The sequence below is a fragment of the Vanessa cardui genome, chromosome 20 (genome assembly GCF_905220365.1).
Source record: "Vanessa cardui chromosome 20, ilVanCard2.1, whole genome shotgun sequence".
NCBI classification, from domain to species: domain Eukaryota; kingdom Metazoa; phylum Arthropoda; class Insecta; order Lepidoptera; family Nymphalidae; genus Vanessa; species Vanessa cardui.
This window is the reverse complement of record NC_061142.1, coordinates 4,988,795-5,007,724: the sequence shown is the minus strand read 5'-3', so window position 1 is coordinate 5,007,724 and position 18,930 is coordinate 4,988,795. Positions and strand designations below refer to the sequence as shown.

Sequence of the window (18,930 nt, the reverse complement as noted above, 5' to 3'; positions counted from 1 at the left end):
CAGGTAATATTGTTATTTTATTATTAATCAGCGAGCGAAAAAATATTAGTGTCACTCTTGACTAAAAAATAAAAAATATAGACAAAAATAATTAACTAGTAAATACCAGGCGGTAAAGATCTTGCAAACTTTGACATATAGGTTATTACGCGTATATTATTTGCGATATTTATCGTTAGACTGAGCGTCGATGAGATAGCTTGATGTTTCGTAAATTGCGTCATATAGGTCAAAATTAAAGTTTTATTAAATACTTAAATTTATTTTTTTAACAATTAATAGATACGTATTTACATAGCTAAATTAAGACTAACTAAGAGGATAAGAGATGAGAAACTATAACAATGAGGTTAGCGTCCAAGACTTTCCTGATTTATAAACATTGTTTATAGTACAAAATAGACTACAGTCAATTGATTTTCTGGTACTTTCTAATACATGTTCAAAAATTTAAATTGTACCTATTGTAAAATTTTCCCAGAATTTGTCTCAATCACGTTATTCTTGTGTTACAGTTATGGCCTTTTTAAAGCTTTATGTAGATTTAGATACATACAAAAGAATACCCACAATTACTCGTCCTGCCTTCCCAGTTGTTATAGAAAATACTTATAAGAATAATTACAATTACGATAACAATTATCTGTAAACAATACTTAAAACATTATGTAATAAAGAGAACATCACTCTCGACACTTCACACTTTAAATAAATTGTTATTTATAATAGTTTATGAATTTCACTTATTGTAGTTCACTGGCACGTTCAGTAGTATTCGTATGTTTGTTGGCATAGTTCTCATACAGCCAATCCCAGAAGCGTACTCTTTTGTCTTCAGGGTCAGTCCGAAGCGTAAAGTTTTCTGTGATATCTAGGTAGTTGATATGGGATGTGTCGTTGACTGGCAGCCATTTAAAGTCCATTACTGATTCGTAATCGATGGCAGGCGTTGGATTTCTGAAAAAAATAAAACATTTTTTTTTAATATCTGATGAGTATTTTGCTTCAAAATAATGTTACATGTTGATTAAAGGTTATTTCAAATGTGCAATTTAAAATATTCATAACTACCACTTGTTATAAGTTGAATGAGTGACTAAGTACTGATAACAGAAAGTAGGTATATATTGTAAGGTACAATAATTGTTATTTGTCAAAATCTACGTAGGTACAATTTACATATTATGAGAACTATATTTCATATTATTAATTTAATTACTACGCTATTGTAGTTTTTTAATTTTCGAATGCTGCGGTTTACAAATACTTTTACTCACCCAGTTTTAGCAAAATTAGTCCACATTTGTACCATTTTTTTGGAAACTTTTAGTTCAGGCGAATCGTCGTCTAGCCTGTAGTTAAACCGCGAGAAGTAAAACAGGTAGCCCATTTCATCACCATGACAGACGCCAGGGTGATTGATACCCAGCATCCTCTTGAATAGCCCCAAGGCACCATCAAATGCAAATCGATAGAAGTATGTTGGACTTGTTCGATTCGTGTTTGCTTGTAATTTTAACGTTTCCAGCGCTGGACGAAGGAACATGACGTCTGTGAACAACTGTTTAAGGAGCCGTGAGAAAGTAAGAACTTTTAAGACATTCCGATTAACAGATAGCATTGTTTCTTTATTAACTTATTGTGTTGTTCGACTATTGTTACAGTTACGAAACGAAACATTCATAAAGCTAATAAAAAGTGTGTGCGAAATTAGGTTTTTTTAAATTATTTTTTATAATATTTTGTTTGTATTAATTAAACAAGCAAATATAAATGTTATCAAACCGGAATCCACTTAATGTTTTCTGTAAAAAATCTGCCAATAAGTATACATTATCAACTCGAGATAAAAATATTGAAAATATGTAATTTGTGCCATGGCCATCTTCAGAACCCGATACGATATCCGTTTTGAGCTGATGTCATTGTTTGTTATGGTTTTTACATTCGTGTTTTAATATTTCATATATCATTATATTTTTATGTCTCTCATAAACATAATATATTCATATTTACAAGGTAACTTCTAAATACAGACACAAAGAAGACGTAACAATTTTATTCCCATAAATATGGTATTATGGATACTGAATATTTATAGAGTTTACAAATTCGATATAGACCTACTCAAAAAAGAGTCGAGCTACAGTAGAAAGCTGGATTATTTTAGACATGAGTTAGTTTTCGTCTAGTCATTTGTCATTTCTTGATAATTTTCATAACTCAGCTGTTTAATTAAATGTAATATAATTAGTTCTTATAAAAAGTAACTTACATCAATGAGGCTGTCGATATTGCGCACGTCGACGGCCTCGACGGGTCGCTGCTGAAAGTAGAACGCTCGTATGTGATCCATAACCTTTATCGAACGTTCCTCGTCTGAGGATGTCAGCTCTGGCGGTACGACTCGCATAAATTCTTGGTCCAATTCGCTTAATAATTTTGGATATCGTTGAAGACCTGTTTAACACACAAGCATGGTTAATTATATAGAATATGCCTATTCTTCGGTATGTTTTGCAGTGTTGGGGCCGCGGGATTGTTCGTAAGTTGATGAGTACGTTTATGGAAGTTTCTAAGTTTAGTTAAATCTACTTAAAGTAAATCGAAGGTATTTTTATCTTTATTCCAACTTCGCATGAGATAGGTTATTGGGACACATATAATACAAGCAAAGAAACGTTAACAATGATTTGAAGTTAATAACTTAGTCATAACTTTAAAAAAGGAAAAGGCCGCACGACCACTTAATATTTTGGATTAAAATTGTTACAAGGGATAGTTGCGTTTAGGTGTTTTCGATTTCTAAATGTGTAGCTTATAGTTAAAAAATGATGAAAATTATAATAATAATTGGAATAATCGATGTATAATCTAATCCCTTAAAAAAATACAAGTTAATATAGAAGTGAGAAAAATATATTTTTATTATTAATCTATCTTCGATGATATACGATATGACCTTCCTATATTGGTTTTCATACATTAAGGTAGTTTATACAGCAAATATTTTGACGAAATCAAATAGTCTAGAATCGAGTAGAAGCCAAATATTGTTGTTATTAGCAAAAACTGGATTCGTATTTAAGCAGTTGCAAGGTTAATGAGATGTCAGTGATGTAGGTATATTAAAAATATTGAATGCTTCAGTAACAATTATTTAAAATTAATTTATAAAATAAAATTGATGTCAAATAAAGCGATATATAAACCTTTTTTTTTTCAATAACAAAATTTCTTAAGAATACCTTAAAAGAATTGTAATAAATCGCTCATATACAATACTATGGCTCTGCCTTCCCTTACGATTTAAAATACGTTAAAAAAACGTCGATATTTATATGATGTATTTATCTCTGTCTTATTCCAAGTTTATCGCGAAAAGGGACTAAACTTTTGTATGTCATGACTACTATTTAAATAGCATAGGAACTACAATTGAAATAAAGCATTATTTGACCAGTGACTTGTACTATAATTGCACGATAACAATCGTATATTTTCGTTTGTTCGTTATGTAAAGTAGCTGCAATACATTTCAGCGTGACGATTTTTTAACACTGCAGTCAGCTCTTATGCAATTTATGTAACGCGTTTTACGTAACTGCTTTTAGCCGAATATGTGCAGAGGCAAGGAAAGTTGATCTTTGAATCATTTTGAAAATAACTCTTTATATGTATTTTTTTATATTTTGTTTTTTTTTGTGACATGACACGACACGACATGACTTTAGATCGAACGAACTCTGACCGAAACTGAGTAGCCAAATGCCTCCTATTTGAATTTTTTTTTTTAGATTATCGGTTTTCAGTTTAAATATAAGATAAGCTTTATGGGAGTCAAAAATAATTTAAATTATAAACATAGCGACATTTTAGTGTGTAAATATTGCATTTACAGTTAATGTTACAGACATAAAAAAGCAACTACGAATAGAATAAAGCATTAAGACCAGAACTTGTGCTAAATTTGCACAACATTAAACAAGCGTTTTAATTGATATCAAATATTATAGTAAAAAAAATATTTGTAATTGTCTATGGGAATAATTAATATTTTGCTTGTATTTCTATTAATCTGATGTCGAATTATTATGAAGAAAACTTAACAATAGACCGTGGTACCTTTAAGCTAAGAATTGAATTGAATAGACCATAATATTTACGGTTACGAAGAGTGGTGGAAAATCTGATTTATACACACAATAGTTTTATTTTGTATAATATAAATATATCAATAGGCTGATAAGACCATTCGTTATCGGAGCCATAAATAAAAACATGTTTTTTTTTTTTAAATATACAACACCGATTTCGTTCCGAGCCGAGGTGCGATCTCATAGGAGACACCCTCAGGACGAACTTTAAATTTAATCTCGACCCCCCCGCTCAACCTCAGGGCATTAGTTCTCGCCCGAAAGACCGGTGACGCTGTAAAGGCCAGTAGGGCCAACAGCAATACTTCACACATAAAAAAAAAAACTTAAAAATATAGTTAACCTTCTTAGATAATAATCAAAATGGAAAACAATTTTCGAGCAATAACTTGCGTAAGTTATGCATCATGGTTATGAATCAGAAGATCAGTTTTTAAAAATTTATGTCGAAACGTGTATCTCATACGTTTCTAAATCACACACGTATTTATTTATATGTACGTCTTCCTTCAGCTCTGTGACTGTGATAACACATGTTATTTCTAAAATATGATCTTACCTAGGTCGTATTATATAATTATGTATTATATATATGGTCGAATCATAGAAGTAGTTTCTACTTATTTCAATAATAATATGACGTTTATAGCCCACATTTATCAGATCATATTCAAATATATAATCTATATAGACTTAAATTAAAATATAGTGATTTGCCACCGGTTTAAAAATGAAAACCGTTATTTAAATTCATCTTATATTTGTTGTCTAGTTCATTTTTAATAAATATGTTCTAGAAATTAACCATTACATATTAGGTGGAGTGATGGTTAGGAGCTTATTCCACCACGCGGTTCTCGAGAAGCTTAGAAGATTCAAGTGTGCCATAAAAACTTAGTGGCGCTTACCGGGATTCGAACCAATGACTGTCAGTTAAGATTACGCGTTTATAGGCGTTTTTTTAGTAGGCACTGATCCTCCAAATACTATATTTTTTCATGATCATATAATAAAGGATGTGATTAAAATGATCTTTGTTTCGTTACTTCTCTGCATCGAAAGTTTTATAAAAACTTAACAAAGTTGAAAAAAAAATTACAAACGCAACAATAAACAAAGTAAAAAATTATTACAACATTTCTCTTGCATCATCTATTTAAATGACTATCTGGTTTACCTACTAACAGTCACGGATGAGGTCGTGTCCCCATGCCGTCTATTATAGCGTTTCACTGTCTCGTTATCTAACAGCGACAGGAAATAGCATGTGACAATACGTGACCATAACATAAGTTTTGTGCCAAACATACTTACGGTAGTTATTTGCTGAACTACGCAATGCAATGTAGGCTGTGAGAAAACACGCTCTAGTGATTTTCATTACGTCCTTATATTTTGGAGGTAAGGTTTGTGTAATTTTAGTACCCTAATCTCCAATAGGTTTACAAATGCTTTACTTGTATCTTGCAACAGTTGGTCGTATTTTCTATATACCATTATGATTTACGATGTTGTTTATTTTGATTTTGTGCGAGTGTGACATAATGTATATATATATATATATATTTCTGATAAAATAAAATTGGTAGAAAAACCAATAATTAAATGACAGTGACGAGTATACCTATATGGATATGCCCTTATAATTTTAATATGTATAAGGAGGATATTAAATGTACACAGTTGAGACTGGACTTAGTGACGAAATAATATTATCATAGTAAAAGAACTGGAGAATGTTTGAAACTTATTCTTTCTGGTACACTGCTCTAATGCAGTTTAGATAATCGTTCTGCGGAACTACTTACGTCCGATTCACGATGTTTTCTTACGCCGAGCACAACAATAATTATAATAACAAATGAAGCACGTTAAATCAACGACAGGTACTGCATGCTAATTTTAAAGCTTCGATTGTAGATTGTTATGCTATATTTAAATAATTAATGCTCTCAATTATAAAAATAATGCTAACTAATGACTCTGTTAATACTAAATAAAGTTTTTAATACTAAAATTAAGGGGAAAAAAGTTTGCGTACTTTATTGCCTTTATACCTAACATTGCCACCGTAATAGTAGTCCATGTCCGAGTAATTTGATTCTCACAAATATCTAAATACGCTAAGGTAAAGGAAAAGTATGTCACACAATCTTCCGTTCACTTGCGAAATGTTTTGAAGGATTTCCGCCACTATAACCGGACTAGGTGCGGCGAGTCCTAGGTAATTGGAAAAAACATCATCTCACACACCCCGGATTTTGATTAATTAATTGCCAAAGATAAACCCAGTGTATACATCGTGAAAATTTATGTTTATCGTATGTAGTTACTCACGAGACACGTACATGTACATAATCTCATTACGACCTATAATGGTAGAGTATGTATTTTAAATTTACAATTGACTTAATTTAACGATTCCGTTGACCCCTTTTGTAACACTTACCATAAACATTATTTTGAAAGACCTAAAATGTTATGTACTTACGAAAACACCCAAGAAACCTGACTTTAAAAACTTGGTCGTATGAATGTATCATGAACTCGCGGTGATCAACTATAATATTATTTATTAATTAAGTCGCAAGAGTTAAATTTTATTAATTAGAAAAGACAAATTGTGAATTGATAAATTTATTGAGAGTTTCCAACCATTATAAGTTTACCGATATTTTTAACCATTTTCAGAAAATAAAAAAAAAACTTTAAAGAATAGTCCGGGGCGGAATGAAGGTTACTTAATTTCTACTTTTCTTTGCACTGTTAATGTAACATTTAAATTTTACAATCTATTTTTTATATAAAATGAATGGGAGTGAGAAGTAAAAAGTAGTGACTACAAATCAACTTAAAATTATTTTATAGCAAAAATATAAATTTTTCAAGATATTGATAAACATTTACTTTAACCGCTGATTATTTTGGATTGGTAATAAAATAAAAACTACTTACGCCGGAACAGTATGATTCCTTCCTGGGCATTGTAACCAGTAAGCAAAGGCACATCAGCTCCCGGTAGAAGTTCCTTAGGTGACTTTGTCAGGAAAGCTTCGGGAATATCCGGTTCTACAACGGGTAGGAAAGGTAGAGACACGGTATTTTGCAGGTCTGCCGATTTGCCCGGTGCACCTGCTAGCCTTGCACCAGCTTTTACCAATAATTCACTTGGCGTTGCACGAAGGTAGCCTAAAAAATGTAATAATCATTTACAATTGCTTTTATAATTTTTTTAAAGAAAACTTACTATGACCAGGTTTTCACACTGAAAAAAATTGAAATTACATAAACACTGTTAAATATGTCCCTATAAATGTTATTCATACAGATGTGAAAGCGTTCATAGCAAGGACTTATTCTATGGTGTCCCAAAGAGATAAATAATCAACCTTGTACCTTGCCATTTATGTAAGATTTATGCTCATGTGCCGAGTCGAAATCGGACGCGGGCATTTAAACGACGTGTTAATCAAAATTCTTTGAAAGACATGAAAGAGTATTTATTGCGATTTTTAATAGTGTTACTTGCTATTTTAATTACATAAAACTTGAATTTTAGTATGTGTAAAAAAACATATGTCTTTACTTAAAGACGATTTAGATGAGCAAATACCAATTTACTTTCAATACTTTTCCATTGAAATTCTTTGTGTTTCTTCTCAATGATATAATAATTGTTTTATGAAGGCCACATTCAAGATTATCAAATATTTGTTTAATTAATGTTATAAAATTTACTTAAGCGACAATGACCGCCTAACGGCATTCATTAATTTAACATTGACATAATTATCACCGCAAATAATATCTAAGGTCGACTATTGCATTGCATATATATTACATATTAAAAAAAACAACATTTATCGATGATATGTAAGTAAAGTAGGTACATTCTGTACATGTTCCATTGCTGGGTTAAGCCTTCCATTGGAGATTGGAGTAAGTTTGGAGTTTATTTCACTACCCTACTCTGAACGGATTGGTGACTTCAGATGTAGCAGATTTTTAGGACATGTGGCTGTTTACTTGCCACGTAATCGTCGTACTTTTAGTAGTGGTAATTTTGTCATTTTTACATGTATAGAAGTATATGATAAGTAATAAAAACAAGTTATGACTAATTTTAAAACTCAACTAAGTTGAAATAGATTCCTTACCGAGTAATTCAGCAGTACTGTTCGTATCAATGCCGAGTTCTCTGCCTAGATCAAAGGCTCGGTCGCGGGGATCCTGTGCCAGAGCCCACGGCGACAGAGCTAAGCCGCTTTGAGCTATAGCTCCATGAAATAATCCCTGCGAGAACCAATAAAATAAAGAGCTCAACGAAAACCTTTTTTTTCAAATACTTTTTCAAAAGAAGTATGGATCTATATCGATTTTGAAACATAAAAATACTTTTAAATAAAGTCAAAAGGCAAAATAATACACAAGTAGTTCGTTATTTTTGATTTAGGCAATTCTATTATATGATATGATATTTAAAAATTATGCAAAATATGTAAATTCTTCATGTCACAAATCTCACTTTGGAAGCTGATGAAAGCATGTGCAAATGCACAGAAGCTGCGCCAGCCGACTCCCCGAAGATTGTGACGCGCTGAGGGTCACCGCCGAAGTACTCGATATTCTCTTGTACCCATTTCAGAGCCATTACTTGATCCTTTATATCAAAATATCTTATTTTTAACCTTAATCAAATATTAAAACAACGAATAAATATTTCTGATTTCAAATAATACATTGATAGTTTATATATTTATGAATTCACTAGCAGTGCCAAAGACTTCATGCGCGTTTGATTTTTTTTAAAAAAAGGTATTTTAAAGCCTAAATTACTCCTTATTATACTCGTCTCGTCAAAATTGGTCTAGCCGTTCCAGAGATTAGCCGGACAGACAGACAAAAATTAAAAAAATTGGTTTATGTACCGTACTACATATATGCATTAAGTAATGCATATATGTATATATGTGCCAATTTTATTATATGTATAGACATTGCATCACTTTAACATTTGGAATCATCAGTTACCTTATGTTCTTTTCAAAGCTATTAAGATTAGGCAACATTAAGATATAGCACTTGACCATTTAAGCCGTCCGTCCGATTGTTGCCCAAGCCGTAATCAACTCGTAATAATGGAAGGTTCGCCATTGTGTTCATATAAGCGTAAAGGTAACACATGTCTTTCTAAAATTTGTTATTGCAAAACGATGTATTTGACATTGATTTTTCACTTTTAAAATACTCATTTATGTCAAAACGCACTTTACGTGACTCGTTCTGGAAGAAATGTGTCTCCGATTTTAGTTATATTTAATTGTAGTCTATGTGTACCTACATATATATATCAATACACTACTCCGAATTAATCTAATTCTAAATTAAATGTATTTTAATTTGTAGAATAATATAAAAAATAACTAATATTAACGAAATATTTGTCTTATAATCAATATAAAGGGAACTTATTATTTTATTAGCTACTAAGATGTATTAAAATATTCATATGCTAGGATTTATTATAATACCCCATGAAATGATTTTATACGTATACTTAGAATTTAATTTGCCGAATTTTGAAATTAAATTAACAAACAATATTTTTTACCAAAATATTTTAGCTGTACATTCTCTTATCTTGTGTAATAAATGTACTATAGGGTCGGTATGTTAACTTTTTGAGCTCTTAAAAAAATATTTTTTTATGATTACCTTTAGACCCATATTTCCAGATACTTCTTCATTCTCTAAGCTTAAAAAGCCGAGAGCGCCGAGCCTGTAGTTTAGCGTGACCAACACTACTCCAGCACCTACTAGGTGATCCGGCCCGTAGAGAAAGGCATTGCCAGATCCGACGGCAAAAGCACCGCCATGAATCCATACCATAACTGCTAATTTTGGATTGTATCTATAAATATAATAAAATGTTAATAAACTAGAAAATAAGCTATCTCAACATATCGCCATATCAAATATATCCATTTCAAATATATCGAATAGATAAAAAAATGGTTTGATAATTTTAAGTATAAAAGTAGGGACATAGTAGACATAGTTGGGACATAGGAGAGTAGGGAAGTAGGGACCTTACGTTACATAGAGATGTTTTGCACCGATCTTAATTAAAAAATAATTCTAGCAAACTGTCATCGAATGCTAGTTTTGCTTAGAGAGAAAGATAAAATTTTAATTGTTCCAAATTTCTACTTGCTACCTTTTCTTAAATAGAATTCAGAGCGAGAAGTAAAAATCAATTATGTCTTATTATTATCGTTTCAATAAAACTTTATAATTCCAATTTTTTATTTCAGTACTATTGAAATAAAAAAGAATATTTTAATTATTCAACACCAATATCGTATTGTTGTTTTTTCGGTTAATCGAAATTACGTAGGTACTTAGGCAAATGTATAATGCAAATATGTACATGCGTTGTATCTTTTTTACCCAATATTTTATGGATATGCGTAATAGCTCTTTAAAATAATAATATCATTTTCAGAGATCAACTTAACTATAATAATAGAAATCGGTCAAATAAATTTTTATATAGGCATGTGTGGGTGTATATTAATGACATCATTGAAATGGGATAATGAGTAATATATGTATTATGTAAAGCATCCGTAAACATTTGATTACATAAACACTAACTTACTCATACATATACTTCACTCTGGGCAAATATTGCTAATTATTAACAAAGCCAAAAATAAGATGTATTTATTTACCCCGATAATTTGTCCGGTAGCGCTGGTGTATAAACGTTGAGGAAAAGGCAATCTTCGTCACCCTTGTACGTGTCGAAGAGCATAAATCGGTGGGGGCATACCGCACCTTCTTCGAGGGCATCTCGAATTCCTGACCAAGGTTCCAGCGGTGCTGGTGGTCGGAAACGTAATGGACCTCGAGGGGGTTGAGCATATCTATGAAAATTCATAATTATATCTTAATATCATGGACATAATTATAAAACACCACCATTAACTGACTAAGAACATTGTTACAGCAATGAAATCCACAGCTACTGTATATAAAAATATATAGTTTTATCGAAATAATATTATTTAACCTTCTTAAAGTATGTAAGTTCTTTATCAATATATATTTTATTGTAAATGTCCGTTTTTGACCTCGTTCGAAATGAGAACATTCTCTAAGCGTTGAAGGATGAGAACCAAATATTTATTACTTTATTATGAGCTGTCCCGGCTCGATTAATTACTTATTAAAATAATGAGACTCATTTAAATATCGAGTGTCATACATTTTTGTGTGGTAGCGTAACATGATTATCAAACAGGCTGTGATATGTATAATTTGATGTTTTAGTGAACACAATAGAAGTAAAAATTAAATTGATAATTTTTGCAGTGTGTGCTCGAATCTTTTTAGATTCAAGCTATGCTTTTGCATATAATATATTGTATCCTTATCAAGCATCCTGATCGAAGGTGTTCTCTACAATAACATTATCGTTATGAGCTTTAACTCGCAAATTATCAACTAGTTAGGCAATATTATATAAAATAGCACAATAAGTTCAAATGAATTTTTGACTGTTAGGTATAACCAGTCGTGCGACTCGATTTATTAAAAGTATTGTCTGCATATTTATTCAGTTTTAAGTTTTAAAATCTCGACTTATCTTTTTATGAGAGAGTCTGTAAATAAGCAACTAGTTAGGCAATATTATATTTACCTAATTCCCTTAAAGCTATAATATGGCGTCTGGGCACTGGTCCTCGCGATGACCCTCCTTCCACGTAGAGTGCCCAGCTGTGTTGTAATAATGGGTCCTCCTCCAACTCGCATGCGGTCCACGAGCGCATGGACCAGTCGCGCAGCTCTTGCGGGTACGGCCTGAAGACGCCGTAACGCGTACTTCAACCCTACCGACTCGCTCACCGTACTTGATAATCTTCGCCATGCTCCTGTTACCTACGTACAAAAAGGAATGATCGTAATTCGAAAATTATTTTTTAATTATAATTATTTTATACGTTTTCGATAATACCAGATAACAAATATAATATACGATATAAATCGAATTGTTTTTTCGAATGAGAAATTAATATAAAATTTAGAAAAATAATCTTGGTATTTTTTTAGCTTGGCTGGTTCAAATTTCGTTATGTTCAATTATATTTTCTATTTTAATTGAATTTAATCATTAGTTAAAGTCTATATATGATGTCTTTATTTTTGATGACGATATTGAACACTCTAACTGTTTCCATAATCGCTTGTTAAATATAATAACAAAATACAAGATTTTAAAGTATTAACTTCAGAGCCCAAGTGTTAAATGTATCGATTTCATAACAAAAAATTTAATTTATGGCACTGACAAGAAAATTACTCTTTTTGACTCAATATCTTAACATGCTCTTGTCAATTATCATATTACATTAATTTTTCCGTATAATTAAATTAATGGATCAGTTCACTTTTGTATATGTCGGCTTGATTTCAATCGTGCAATTATAGTGAAACAGATATACATAAAAGAAAATTAAATTAAAAGTTACATAACGTTAAGCCTCTTGTAATTGTTATTGTTCCTTTTCGTAACCATACCTACCGCATATTTTTAAATATATTTAATAAACTGTAATGTTTGCTTGAATATTAGTCAACTAATTTCATCATAAACCACGACTTATTTAGATGAAACAAGTTTCTAGGGGTTTGAAGATAATTAACAAGTGTCGCTCTACTGTGCAATTTTGACAATTACTCGTAAAGTCGCTATATTAGTATAATGTCACAATATATTGCACTGCAACACATTGGTAAACGGTAGTCCTCGACTAAAATATTGCAACGTTATCATGAACGCTGTAATAATCAGCGGTTAGACAGAAATCCTGCTCATTAATGATAACGAGTATACATAATTGTCAAATTTTTAATACATTTCCACTGTTGATTCTTATAATGCATGAAATATAATAGCAACAAGCATGAAGAATTACGCATTTAGGCGAATAACCATTAATTATCTTAAATACATCTTACACTTAAAAAAGAATACTTGTTTTCGATCGTACCTATTCTATACGTTTAAGAATTCCATCAGAATCAGTTAAAATTTTGAACAAGTATTTTTGGTATGTTTGTATGGCTTTTTCGAATAGAACAATCAATTAGCAATAAGCAATTAGTAGCAGGCCGCATGCAAGTCTGAACAACAATTTTCGTATCCTTTAAATGGCATTATTATTGTTTATAGTCAATATTACACATCATTATCTGACATGTCACAACCATGTTCTGCGGTGAGTTTCAAGTTTATTCTTACATAACAGCCCTTGTCATCAATTAATTCGACTTTATTTTGTGGTAATTATATGTGTTTAGTTTCATTCATAGGCATTTACATAGTGCAAGTAATGCAAAAATTACTTAAGAACACGAAGATTGGTTAGATGTTTCGAAATGTTTGTGCAATGATGCTATTGATGACCTTTAGTCCGCCAATAAGAATAACGATTTTAAATAGCCACGATTTTAATAAGGTGTCTATGTTACTTTAAATTCGATTGGCATTTGACTAAAATGTTTCGGAATTTTAGGTAAATTACTTTCATAGTTACATGTAATGCCTACATTAATTGTAGTGGTAATAATCCATTTAAGCCAGGGTTGGTAAAATTGCAATCACAAACAATGCGAATACGTAACTTAAGAAATATAAAATTAGAACAAATTAAATAATTATTGAAATATAGAATTCTACAAAACATTATAATTGTTCTAACTAAACCACTTGTGTTATGGAAAATCAAGTAACAAAGGTACCACAACACCCAGACTCAAGACAACAAAGAAAACTAATGAACTTTTTTTGCATCGACTCGGCCAGGAATCGAACCTGGGACTTCGGAGTAGCATACCCATGAAAACCGGTGTACACACTACTAAATAACCAAAAAAAAAATTAAACATAATCAGCATAACTTAAACGCTTAAGCTACGTTTTAAGAACATATGCAGAATATCTGTTTCTCTGGAAAAATGTATCTGTATGGATACATGTACTTATCCTTTTGCCTACCAATCAGATTCGAATTGTAAAAAATACAATGGTTTGGTCATAGATCGTTCTCGAATTCACAATTCACACACTACCGTGTGAACTTGATTGGATTTTATGAGTAATTAGCAGTATTTTAATAAACGTAATTTAATTTTTGGAAAATGCTTATAAAACATTTGATATACACGTCCAAGTAAAGAGATAATTGGAATGGGAAAATGAATAATGATTTTTTTTGTTATCTGTAAAAATTTGATATAAATCGTATCAAAAACGGCCAATTGTCCCATCAATCACACGCATGCAACGATTGCTGATTTCGATAATAATCAACGAGGATATATGACGTTATTATGTTATATAAGAATGGAAATATTGACTGCACTGACATTACTAACACCCAAGGTTTTCTAAAGTACCTACTGCGTAAAAACGAAAAGCTATTAGATCAATAGGCATTAATACGATTAACCCCAAAACAGCACTTTCTTATTTCCCGCATTAAGTAAGAAATGGCATTACAGAATATTGAAGAATCATATTATTGCCAATGATAGATTAACCCAGAAAGTTGTCATACTAATATCTTCCTTCAGGTATATTACTCAAGAATAAAGTACCTACATGATAAATATTTAGACATAGGTTCACTATTATTATTAATAGTCGTTTGTTTCAACATGAAACTAGCTTATTAAGAAAATAATTAATTGAATATCTTATTCCAGCTTCTGACAAGTAGAATATATCTTCACATTTTTTTTATATTATACTACATCTTGCATGATTTCTTGTTAAAATTGTTTAAGTTGTTTTTTCAACAGTCATTATCATATTTCACCAATTTATCTTAAATGAAATTAAACCTTTCTCATTAATCACTCCGCCTGTCGTGATTACCTTATGAAATTTCAATCAGTTTCAATTTTTGAGTTTATCGCGTTCAGACAGACAGAAGACTCGTCAAGGACTTTTTTATATATAGTAAAAACTAATGTATTTAAATATTATTCCAAGAGGCTTTAAGGCTATGTGTAACTAGAACTTTATTGTTTGGCTTTTTGTATATTGTTATGCCACAATTTATACCGTGACTGTAGACTGACCACATATTTTTACGTCACTGCTGAAAAGTAGGTAATAGTAACTTCGTGCCACTCATTGACATAGTATGAATACTTATTTTGCCTTAACGTTGGAAATGTAATACAATTAAATGGATTTAAAAACATAACACGCAAATGTAGCAATTTTTAAACAGCACATTAGAATGTCATCAGCAATACAGCCCAAGTGCCACGTCTTAAGGCTTTCTTAATTTTAAACGTTTTGTACTTGAAGTTACCAAACGAACGCACGTGGCATACAAAGGTACAATACGTTTTATGTGCACAAAAGTTAAGGAATCTAGGCATAAATAATCATATAAACATGCGCCATGCCATCGATCGACGCGAAAGCATGCCAGACTAAGCTCTAGTTTCCGAAGCGGTGTTTGAACTCAGATTTACTAACCGAACGCTTATTTATTAATTAGTCTCCATTTTGCTATAGGATGCCATTCTCCAATGACCGTACAGATAATACCTAACCTAATAAGTTAATTTGACCTTATTCAGTGTTTTAGAATTCGTAAACAAACTTCACAAAAACCTTATGCTAAGCTAAGTCGTTTATATAAGTGTGAGCAATTCCTGATTACAAAGAATTGAAGTCAAACGTACATATGTAACAAAAAAGTTGAGATAATTATTAATAAACAAAATATAAACTCGCATATGAACATTGAATATTTTAAATGTATTCTGATTTATATAGACCTTCCCGATGGCTTTCAATATATTCTTAGCTCTATTTAAAATCAGAATTAATTTAATATGTCCAAAGATTATAATGCATCAAGTCACACTTGTAAATTTATATTGTTTGTATGTAAATAAATGTTTCTAAATCGTAAAAAATTGTGGTCTTTGTGATACATTAATCGTTTTATCTTTAAATAAGTGATTCTCAAATAACATTCGAGTCGTTTAAAGTTATATAAGAGCGAAGCGTAACGTGATTCGCGTAAACGTGATACGGACCGCTGTCACACGTTGTTGCTTAATAGCATAGAATATCGAAATCCGCCAACTAGGATTTTATATTCGCTAATCTTGTCAATTATCGTGTCTTTTACTTTAAGCAAACAAAGCTTACGCTGATTAAAATTATTAAAAAAATAGAAATGACAATATCTGCTACAAAATAGGTACCTATAAGTACGACACAAATTAGATGTAGCATCGGAAAATGCAATGGAATGAAAATAAAACCAATTACTGCCGATTTACACTACCAATAGAAATAGCTCTTTATCGCGCCATTCGACGCTATTCGTTGCTATAGATTCTCGCGTCAGAGAAAGCCAGTCCATGTAAATCGACGTGTCAAATTGACGAATATATTAGGTCATATGATATTACATCATATTCGCGTGAGAAATAAATATTGATAATTTGGGATAGCGTACTCAATTCGGATGTAATCGGTTTTACGAATTTTCCCGATGCTACATCTAAGTTGTGTCGTACTATACTTCTATTTTACATTTTTTTAACAACAAGTTGAAACTTGGCTAGAAGTCGAAAGTATTTTATTTAATGGTTTTAAATAAGTTTATTTAATAAATAAGATTTTTTAAATTGACTGTATTATATTACCTTCATAGAGTTCAAACTGCTAGCGGCATTTGCGACCACATCGCCAAGAGCAGCGGGCGGTAGGGCGTCGCATCTTAACAGAAGTCCGGACGCGCACAACAACACAATACACAACCACTGAATACGCATTTCCACTTGCGTCTTTTGCATTTATTCCTTTATTATTTTCACTTTTATTAATTACATTGAATATAACGGTTACAATAAAAATTACATAATTTCAAAAGTATCTTCCCACGATTCTATGTTTTTGTCCAATGCTGCATATGCGTATTTGATTATTTTTTACTCGATTATTTTTTTGAAATCTGAAACAAAAAGATATTTTAATTGCACAACAAAATTGCTATATGTATGGTAAAAGTGCTCAAACAAACCACAAAGCATTGTATGGTGTCACAACACTGGACCTGTGTTAAAGATGTTATATGTTAAATGAGAAAAGGAAAAATGTTTTTATTTATTGTTGGAGAAAATTATATATGTAGCATATACATACATAAAAATACATAAGAATATATAAATATTAAATATATATAGTACATAATACATAAGTACATCAAAATTGTTTTATTTTTTGTATTATATTCTATATAATTTATTTCATTAAAAATATTTGACAAACTGGATAAAGTATATACCAAATTTAACACCCGATGGTAAGTAGTCATCATCGCTATTTTCTTATGTCGTCAATGGGTGGGTAATAAATACCATTTAAACCCGAAACATAACAAAACCATTGGTGGTCCAGAAATCTATACGTGATGGGGTGACAGCAACCACGCTACACTTACTTCCACAAAGCCCTACCACCAAGTAACAATGTTACAATGCTATTAAAATTACAACATAAATCCGGGTATTCTAAAGTGATATTTTTTTTGTAAAATTGGTCAAATTAAACCAAACTATATAATATTAAGAAGTTTGGTGTGGGCTCGCTGCTATTCATCAAGTAATATTTCATTTATATTGATTATATAGGTATATATATGTAGGTATTTTCTATATAGTGGTATTGCTTACTATTTTAACTCAGTTAATATTCTTCTTATTCGTAGTAGAATCTTTGATCAATATAATTTATTAGTGATTATTAACAATATCAATCAACGAAAGGTACATCAGAAATTATACTCAAATTTATGATAAAAATAGCAATATAAGAATTGATTTGCTACCAATTTTTTGGTGGTCAATACGGACAATAGTGATCGACAACTAAATAAAAATATATACATCGACATAGTACGAAATTTCAATATTCGTAACATTGTCAACGCGCCCCCTACCATCAAAGCTAAGATGTTCCATGTGCATATATTTATATTGACTCAATTACCCTTCATACTAGTTCATAGCAGTACCTACAGATGACTATCACCAGTAAATAGACTTATTGTAATTAATTGATATTCCCATTTTATGCTGCGTAATATTTTCTTTATATAACATCAACAATTCCTTAAATATTTCATTAATTTCAAGTATTAATGACAAAACTAACAATATGTTAGCTCAGGCCCATATGACGCGCAAATACTCAAGTAACAAGTTGTACTCTCTAGATCGCGGCTACTTTCACTGACTTCTCTAAGTCAGGTTATAACAATCTAGAGAAATAATCAAAGGAAGCAATCGACACTACGTTATATTATATTAAAGACACACATTAATAACAATTGTAAAATATTTCATAAAGTATGAGTAATATTTCATATGACCTTAATAATATATTTTGACATTGTTCTAGTGTAGTTTTAGTCTTGTTATTATGTAATTAATAGTGTAAATAACACTAACTACTAATATTTGTTTTATTATTTTAATTCCATTTCTCAATTGACTCGGACGCTGGCAAAGAAAAGACATCAACGCTCACTGGCACTTCTATTAACGCCTTTGGTGAAACGTATGTCTATATTTGTTACATTATTATATGTTAGGAGATATTATGTAATCATTTATTTCACGCAAAATTTCCACATCATCCGACATTTTAAAATATCTGCCAAGAAAATTT

At 31.0% G+C, this 18,930-nt stretch overlaps 1 protein-coding gene across 1 annotated transcript; it reads right to left on the bottom strand.

Moving 5' to 3' along the window:
* Positions 1 to 385: 385 nt before the first annotated feature.
* On the bottom strand, positions 386 to 17,211 carry LOC124538486 (esterase E4). Its single transcript, XM_047115563.1, has 10 exons — positions 16,905 to 17,211; positions 11,863 to 12,101; positions 10,892 to 11,086; positions 9,873 to 10,068; positions 8,683 to 8,817; positions 8,315 to 8,450; positions 7,113 to 7,346; positions 2,276 to 2,460; positions 1,278 to 1,561; positions 386 to 957 (listed from the first exon to the last, which is right to left on the bottom strand). Exons 1-10 carry the CDS (start codon positions 17,052 to 17,054, stop codon positions 744 to 746), a joined length of 1,968 nt encoding a protein of 655 aa, XP_046971519.1. The 5' UTR covers positions 17,055 to 17,211; the 3' UTR covers positions 386 to 743.
* Between the last annotated feature and the right edge of the window lie 1,719 nt (positions 17,212 to 18,930).

Excerpts from the sequence above, each read along its gene's own strand:
- LOC124538486 (XM_047115563.1), bottom strand. The coding sequence starts at position 17,054 with ATGCAAAAGACGCAAGTGGAAATGCGTATTCAGTGGTTGTGTATTGTG. Across the intron at positions 11,087-11,862 it reads TATAGCTTTAAGGGAATTAG|ATATGCTCAACCCCCTCGAG; the intron begins GTAAATATAATA and ends GAATTTTCATAG. Across the intron at positions 2,461-7,112 it reads AGGAATCATACTGTTCCGGC|GTCTTCAACGATATCCAAAA; the intron begins GTAAGTAGTTTT and ends TGTGTTAAACAG.